The 9310-nt window shown below is 36.5% G+C and overlaps 1 protein-coding gene across 1 annotated transcript in view; it reads right to left on the bottom strand.

Moving 5' to 3' along the window:
* Positions 1–293: 293 nt before the first annotated feature.
* itsn1 (intersectin 1 (SH3 domain protein)) overlaps positions 294–9310 on the bottom strand; it is a 207869-nt gene continuing 198852 nt past the window's right edge. Inside the window, exon 42 of the mRNA XM_043701257.1 lies at positions 294–5301. Coding sequence (XP_043557192.1) covers positions 5153–5301 — 149 coding nt within the window. The 3' untranslated portion in view covers positions 294–5152. The remainder of the gene's footprint in view (positions 5302–9310) is intronic.

The following is a 9310-nucleotide window of genomic DNA, read 5'->3' as shown; positions in this document are numbered from 1 at the left end:
GACTAGATTGGGTCTGGTCTGCATGGATGGGTTGGACCGAAGGGTCTGTTTCCATGCTGTACATCGCTATGACTAATAAAGTGGTTTATATATTTTTGCTTCACTGCAGTCAAAGCACCACAGGTCAAGCAGCAGAAGTCAACATTTCAGGTCAAAAGCTGCTGTGCTTTTTCTAGTTCTGCACTTTATCAACTCTGACTTTGCAGCATCTGCAGTCCTCACCATCTCCAAGATACTTCACTATAGCCCCAAAGAAAGATTGAATTATCCTTTTCATTAAATGAAGCTCAGTGTTAACTTGTAGAAGTTTATTTTACTTTTTGAAAATACACTTAAATACTTAAGCTAAGAGAAATATAACCCGTCAGAGAGAAATTGCTGATATGTAAACAGTGACAAGGAGAACAATGAACACAAATATGATAGCTGTGCACTCTGACAGTGATTTACAATTCAGTAAACATGTAACATTTGGCTATATAGTGTCTGGTTTGGCTTAGGAGATTCATACTTCTCAAACACAAGTCTATCAAGACTCTACAGTTAAACAATGTACCTATCCCACATATATAGTAGAGCAAGCAGTTTAGCTCAACCTCTGTGGTTGCAGTATTCATCGTTAATTCATTGTTCTAATTTACATTTTAACAGTTCACAGCAGCAAAAGTTTAGTAAGACAATCCTTCCCCAAGGCAAAATTAGATTTTCCTATTCAGAGTAATCACTACAAAACCTAATTGGAGTAGCATTGCTCTGCAGTGAATGAAAGTTTGGTTATACTTTCTTGCTTCTCAGCACTGACTTAATAGTTTACAGTCTACTGTAAATGAAGGCTCCAAACTAATGAAATGCTTTTCTCCCATCATCCTCAAAATTAGAAAACATTCAGCATGCTTCCAGGACACTAACCAAAAAACATATAATGGCCTGGTACACTAAGGAAGATAGAGAATAGACAGACTTTTGGCCTCAACTGTTCATTATTAAAAAATGCCCACTACAGATCATCATCAAATGTTTATTGTAAATTATTAAATAGTGGTTGCATCCCTTCAATCAAATTACTGTGGTAATTCTGTATGACATACGGGGATTGCATGTTTAACTCCATCTTTTAATAACTTCAGAAAATTTGTAAGGTTCAAATAGGCAGAAATTCTTGCACATGCAGAATTGTTAGTTTCTGACTTGAGTATTTTGTTCTTTGATTCTTTAATGATTGAGACAATGGTTAGAATATGCACCTGCCCATTAAAGTGTGGCATAACATTTGTTAGTACAAAAAGAAATTTTTTTAAAAACTTAGACATGTTACTAACAATTCCCATACAAATAATAATAGAATATGTTTGGGTTTGAAAGTTTTGAATTGCGTTCTAAAAGTGCAGCTTCCAGTTCAAAAACTCCCAGAGTTCTTATGCTCACAATGTGTTCCTCAATTAGATAGGAAAAGTTTTAGCTTATGTAAGTTATACTAGTTACATCACAATGTATTTTACAGACAATATTATGCAAAAACAAACTAACAATACCATTATTTTGACAACAAAGTGCAAAAGCTGAACAACACAATCAGCAATAGAGTGTTCACATTCTAAGTAGTAACACTGTTAGTTCAAAATGATTAACAACTGTTGAAATAAAGTAGGGCAGCATTGAATAACCATAACAACTGAATTAAGCCACACTGCCAAAGCTCCAACTCATGAGGCTTAGAATTGTTTAACCAGCACAGGGGTATCACTGATATGCCATTAATTTTGAAAAATTAAATTTTAAGAACATGTTTCAGGGTCCCCATAAAAGTCTTGGAGAGGCTAAGACTAATTTCCAAACAAGGGTGAGCATGTAAACACTACACCAATGTTTTGATTTCAAAACTTGTGCAACTAATAATTCCACAAATTATATCCTGTAAGCATTCACTGAGGTACAGAAAAATATACTGTTCTTCTATAATGTGGTAGTTGCATTTTTGTACAATATTATAGAACAATCACACTAAGCACCGTTTCTAAAGTGTTGGCGATGTAATTGCTTAACAGCCAACACGTTTTAAAAGTTTGCGCTTTAGAAACCGTGTCCCCAATTTGTCAATTGCATTACAGCAAATTTGTTAACAAAACGTGCATTATAGCAGAGGGACCTGTATGAATAAACAAGCAAATGTTTTACTGAGAACTCTGCATATACATATGATGCCCTTGTGGTTGTTAAAAATATGAAAAACCTGTATAGACCCATCGTCAAATCCTTTAACTTAAGGAAAAGAACCATAAAAACCTTTTCCCAAATAACAGTTGACTAGACAAAATCCACTATGAATCTGAATAGAAGGAATTCAACAAACGGATCTTGTCAGGTTGGACTTTGAACAAAAAGTGGCTCAAAAACTACTCAGGAAATGACCACAAAAATTAAATGTAAGCAGTATATAGCTTATATTTATGACAATATTTGACCATTTAAACAAATGATTTGCACAACGTGAAAAATATTGTTTAGATATTAGATTTGCTTAAAGTTCTTATTTGACAATTGGAGATAAAGACGTTTCAGAATTGTGCGAAAGCTTAAAAATACACTTTAAATAACTATCCTTCGTGAAAAATGTACCTACACACAATAAAACTACACACTCTCTCATTCAAAAAACTGCATCAAGGTCCAACATGAAATGAATGCAAAATAATAGTTTGCTACAGTGGCCATAAAATATTTCTGGAGCATAAGTGACTTTAATTCCACCTACAGTCATAAATTACTACCCTTTAATGCTTATATAGTGCTTTTATAGAAAAATTAGCAAAACAAATTTAGCTTACTAGTTATTTACTGGAATAATAATTTAATAACTGATAATTTAGGTGTTTTGTTTTAATTCAAAGTGCTGAGTGTTTATCATTATTTTATTCTGCCAATCATAGTCATATTTGTATTTTAACAGAAATAGTAATGTCAATCCAGTGCTGAAACAAGGAAAAATTAAGCTAGTTAAGATTTTTAAAAAAGGATCTTTAAGTAATAACTGAAAATAATCTATGCACAAATTTACAGTTCCTCAACAGTTTACCTTTGTAAGTGACCATTGTGCTGGTAAACAATTGGCACATATTGTAGCCTTTGAAGTTTTATTAATTTAAAAATATAGTACAGCTTGAATAAAAATGGTATGGTCCATCTACCCATAAGTGGAATTACCTTCTTAAAAATACAACAGGTATTAAATTAATGTTTTCAAATTTTGAAAATTCTTTTAAAGGGGAAAAGTAGTCATTAGTATTAAGTAATGTGCTTCATATATTAAACAACTGAATGTGCAAAAAGAGACAGACTAGAATAAAAACTGAAGTCCTCTCATATGTCATAAGATTGGCTTTTTCACTTTTCTTGAATGTGATAGCTAATTATCTTAATCTCTTACTTTTATTTTTCCAGTCTACACTTATTCAATCTGAGATATTGAAATCTAATTTTGCTGATGTTTACCACCTTTAACTAAGAATCAGTGCAGTCACATTTTCTTAATGGGACAAGATTGTACTTGACATTAAAAATTATTTAGCTTTTCAGGTGATTTTAATTTTTTGGAGGGGATGTAATTTATATTATTGGTCTTGTGTCTTGAATCTTTATTCTCAAGACAAAACTAAAAATAATTATTAAAGATATTTGATAAGTCAACAAAGAATTTCTATATGATTTTCAAACAAAAAACCAGTGACAACTACTTGAACTGATTTTTTAAACCAAATACTGCAAATCATTGGAACTTTCATCCCTCACATACTGCAGAAACATTTTTATCACCAAACTAAAACTAATAGTGCTCATTAATGAAAAGTATTTATGGGATATAATGGGACTATGCATAAAATCTGTTAATTTAAGTTTGTTCAAAGTCTAAAAGTGCAATAAAGATTCCAAGATGTTCAGTCAGCAACACATGTAGACATCATTTTTTAATTCTTCAAATTAATTATAGGTTTTCCCTCTTCCTCTTTCCATGAATATAAGTATTACTTTAGAGTGGATGAAACAAGTTGCCATGACGCTCCTTGTTAAGCTTCTTAGAATTGTTGTGATATTATAGGTAGATTGAGTTTCTTTAGTCCAGTACCTCACCTAGTTTGTTGGTTCATCTGGTGAACTGACTGAGAAATCTGTTCTCTTCGAAGAGCCTAGTAAGAAGTTGAACTTCAAACAAAGTTTACAAGTCTCTATCCAATTTCTAAACAAACTTTTTTCATGAGAAGGAGACACTGACCAAAGTGCCTAAAATTGTTAAGTAAATATTCTTATTATTCACATGGCAAGGAATCAATAAGTTATGAATTATTCTTTAATGTGCTCTATAAGGGTCACAGGTTTCATTTTATCAACTCTGCATTTTGTACTTAAGTTACGATTAAAAGTTCTTCTGAACTGGTTTATAGTAATTAGTGAGATACCACCTTGACTTGGTGCTTTGGTTTTAAAATTTGACATCTAAAAAATGTTTGAATCAAGTGCTCAGAGGCAAAATGGTTAACTTCATTTAATGAAGCATACGAAGAAGGGACTAAAAAGTTATGCTGATAGATTTAGATTAAGAAAGATAGGAAGAGGTTCATACGTGGAGCATACACATCAGCATGAACCAGTTAGGCTGAATAGCCAGTTTCTCAGTCATATAACCTTACCTGCAAATGTAATCCTATGTTAGGACACAGTCAAAAATGCATGTTTCTCACCCCAACCTGAAGATTACCAAAAATACAGTTTGACTTCTATAATTTCCCCTATAAAAACTTGTGCAAGTCACTAAACTTCCACCTCAGAACCAAATCAGTTCAGTTGAGAACCACGGGCCAAGGTTTGGACAAACCAGTTCAAGACCTGCCTTGCTATTATGTTTATCATCACATAATCTGAAAATTTTAAATTGGAATGTGGAGACGATAAAGCAATGCATTAACAAATGGAAGAGACATCTACAAACTGTAATTCCATGTTTTTAAGTGTTACGTATAAAACAGTACACAAAATATGTTCCATGGACACTGCAGTATTGAATGTTGCAGCATTCCTAGACAGCTTTTGCACATACTTGATAAAGTTGCCATATATGGCTTTTCAAAGTACAGAAATACACATATACAGTATATCACTTTTATGCTTCATCAAAAAGTTGAAGATCCAGACGAACAACTATCTCGCCAGTAGGGACTTCATGCAGCAGAAGTCGCTTTGTAACAGGTCCTTTAGAGCCTTGGTCTTTTTTGATATCAGCAACACGAATTTCAGTACGCCCCAAAAAATCTGAGGTATAGGAACATAGAGAGAATTTATAATAAAATCTTACTTTAACCCAAAAATTAAAGAACAAAGGTGTATATATTACTGGCAATATATTTTTGAAGTCACACAAATACATAGCACAGAAAAAAGCACTTCGATCCATTAAGTCCATGCCAGTCAAAAGTAAGCACCTATTCTAATCCCAGCGTCCAGCACTTTTGGCCCATAGCCTTGGCATTGCAAGTATACATTTAAATACTTCTTAAATATTATGAGGGTTTCCATTTCTACCATTCTTCTAGGTAGCGAGGTCCAGATTTTCATCACTTTCTGGGTCAAACAGGTTTACCTCACATTCCTCTAAACATCCTGTCCCTTATGTTAAATCTCTGGCCCCTAATCATTGATCCTGTGGTGATGTCATTTCTAATGGTAATATCATTTCCTGCTCCACTACAGGAAAATGTTCTTTCCTATCTATGCCCCTCATAATTTTATATATTTCAATCATGTCCCCCATTTCAGTCACCTCTCCTCCAAATAAAACCATCTCAGTCTGTCTTGATGACTAAAACTCTCCAGGCCAGCCAACATCCTGATAGGTCTCCACTACCACCTCTCCACTGCAATTGTATTCCTCCTATAATTTGGATTAAAGGATTGCACACAATACTCAAGCAGGCAGAGCTGATGTTTTATCTGGCTCCAGCATAAACTCCCTGCTCTTAGTTATGATCTTTGCCTTGTTAAATAAAGGCAAATATCCTATATGCCTTTTTAAACATTTTATGTGCCCAACCTGCTACCTTAAGGTTCTGGTGAATGTGCACACCAAGGTCCCTCTGACCTTCAGTCCTCTCCAGGGTCCTACCATTCATCATGTATCTCCTTGCCTTGTCTGGCCTGCTTTATACCCGAAACTTATCTGGATTGACTTTCAATAGCCACTGATCAGCCCCTCTATTCTCTTGTATTCTAAGACGACCATCCTCACTATTTACCATCCTACCAATTTTCACATTATCCACAATCCTCCTATGTTCAAATCTAAATCACTTATATATACCACTAACAGCAAGGCCCTGACACTAATCCCCAAGGATCCCACTGGGCACAGACTTCCAGACAAATCCACCCTAAACCTGTGCCCTCTAGTTCTGGACTCCCTCAGCCCAGGAAAAAGACTTTGTCAATCTATCCTATCCATACCCCTCATGATTTTATAAACCTCTCAGGTCACCTCTCAGCCTCTGATGCTCCAGGGAAAACTGAAACCCTCCAACTCTGGCAACATCCTTGTAAATCTTTTCTGAATGCTTTCAAGTTTCACAACATCCTATAGCAGGGAGATCAGAATTGCACACAGTACTCCAAAAGTGGCCTAACCAATGTCTTCTACAGCCGCTACATGGGTCTGCTACATTGACGACACCTTTGTCATCACTAAACGAACCAAATTAGAGGAAATCTTCAAGATCATCAATAATACCCTACTGGCGTAAAATTCACAAAAGAAGAGGAAAACAACAACAAACTGCCATTCCTAGATGTCACAGTAGAGCGAACAGCTAATGGGGAACTTTAAACCATCGTCTACAGGAAAACACATACAGACCAAATATTGAATTACAGAAGTAATTATCCCAACATCCACAAATAAAGCTGCATCAGAACATTATTTCAATGAACCAACACACTGCAGCACAGAATAACTACGCAGAGTAGAGAAAAATCACCTATACAGTGTATTCCAAAAGAATGAGAACTCAATAAACACAGGCCGTCGATTTCTCAGCAACAAACCCAAACAAGCAGGCAAAACATATCCAGAAACCCTAGATGCTCGCCCCTACATCAAAGACATCTCAGAACTGACTGTCAGACTACTCTGACCCCTTGGTATCATGGTAGCCCACAAACCCACCAACACATTAAAATAGCAGCTAATGAACTTGAAAGACCCTATATAGACAACAAGCAAAACCAATGTCATTTACGAAATAACATGCAAGAACTGCAACAAATACTACATTGGACAAACAGGCAGAAAACTAGCCACCAGGATTCATGAACATCAACTAGTCACAAAACGACATGACCCTCCTCACAAGTATCCTTACATAAAGATAAAGAAGGACATCACTTCGACTGGGACAACACATCCAACCTAGGACAAGCCAAATAGAGACACACACAAGAATTCCTAGAAGCACGGCATTCCAACTGGAACTCTTTCAACAAACACATTGACTTGGATCCCATTTATCACCTTCTGAGAAAAAGAACAAGAAATGATATTACCATTAGAAATGACATCACCACAGGAAATGACATCACCGACCCAAAGAAACCCAAACATAAATAGAAAGCAGGAATCATCAGTAATGCTTCATTCAGAGGCTCACTGAAGATGTTACCTAGTATGGTGATGAAACATCTGAAAATGAACCTTCCAGCTCAGTGAGCAAACCTACATCCAGACTCTGACCAATAAAGAAAAGCATATCAAATGCCTTCTTCACTATCTACCTATGACTCTACTTTCAAGGAGCTATGAACCTGCACTCCAGGGTCTCTTTGTTCAATAACACGCTGTAGGACGTGACCATTAAGTGTGTAAGTCCTACGAAGATTTACTTTCCCAAAATGCACCATCTCGCATTTATCTAAATTAAACTCCAACTGCCACTCCTCAGCCCATTGGCCCATCTGATCAAGATCCCATTGAAACCTGAGGTAACTCTCTTCGCTGTCCACTACACCTCCAATTTTGGTGTCATCTGCAAACTGACTAATTATACCCCTAAGGCTCACATCCAAATCATTTCTATAAATGATGAAAAGTAGTGGATCCAGCACTGATCCTTGTGGCACTCCACTGATCACAGGCCTCCAGTCTGAAAAACAACCCTCCACAACCACCTCTGTCTTCTACCTTTGAGCCAGTTCTGTATCCAAATGGCTAGTTCTCCCTGTATTCCATGAGATTCAACCTTGCTAATTAGTCTCTCATGGGGAACCTTGTCAAACACCTTACTGAAGTCCCTAAAGATCACATCAACTACTCTGCCCTCATCAATCCTCTGTTACTTCTTTAAAAAAAATCATATTGACTGTCCTTGTTTATTCTCTGCCTCTTCCAATGCAGATTAATTCTGTCCCTCAGAATTGCTTCCAATAGTTTTCTCGCAACTGACTTTTGACTGATGGGCCTATAACTTCCTGCTGATCCTTTCCTCACTTCTTGAATCATTGTACCACATTGGCTGTCCTCTAATCCTCCAGCCTCTTTCCTGTGGCCAGACAGGAATTGAAAACGTTTGCCAGCACCCCTGCTATTTCCTCCCTTGTCTCACATTTCCTCCCTGCCATTTTATATGGGCCTGTTGATGTATCTACTTTAAACCTGACAGATCAAAGTGTCCTCTTTATCAATGTTAATTTCTTGAATTATATCATGATCCTTCCCCCTGATTTCTAGAAAGATATTCTAAGACAGGTACCTTCGCCAAAGCACCTGGCAATGGCAATAACATCCATCCATCTTTGTAAAATATCGTAAGTTGATATTGTGATGTAATGTGAGTTATTTGTTGATATAAGTATCATTTTGAGTGTTTAGATTTCAAAACAGTTGCATACGGGTGCTGGTTACTTTTGTGAATTTATTTACAACAAGTTAGTGAGCCCATCTATTACACTCTCAGCTACATTCCCCCCCAGCCCCAGTCCCAGTCCCACCACCCCCCTCCCATTTATCTCACCACCTGCTCAGCTCACAGCCTGATTCCTGATGAAGGGGTTTTGCCCAAAACATCCATTTTCCTGCTCCTCGGCTGCTGCCTGACCTGCTGTGTTTTTTCAGCAACACACTCTTGACTAGTTCAAATACAATGTTGCAGATTTTTATGACATTTTGCCACTTCTGGCCATGGTTTGAAAATAGCATTACTTGGGATCATGGAGAGTGAGCTGACTGGGTCATGCTGATGCACAGCATTGCATCTTCTTTCTCAGGGGGCTTAGGAAA

Source organism: Chiloscyllium plagiosum, chromosome 12 (genome assembly GCF_004010195.1).
Source record: "Chiloscyllium plagiosum isolate BGI_BamShark_2017 chromosome 12, ASM401019v2, whole genome shotgun sequence".
NCBI lineage: Eukaryota > Metazoa > Chordata > Chondrichthyes > Orectolobiformes > Hemiscylliidae > Chiloscyllium > Chiloscyllium plagiosum.
The sequence above is the reverse complement of the archived record's forward strand: the minus strand, read 5'-3'. Positions and strand labels throughout refer to the sequence as shown.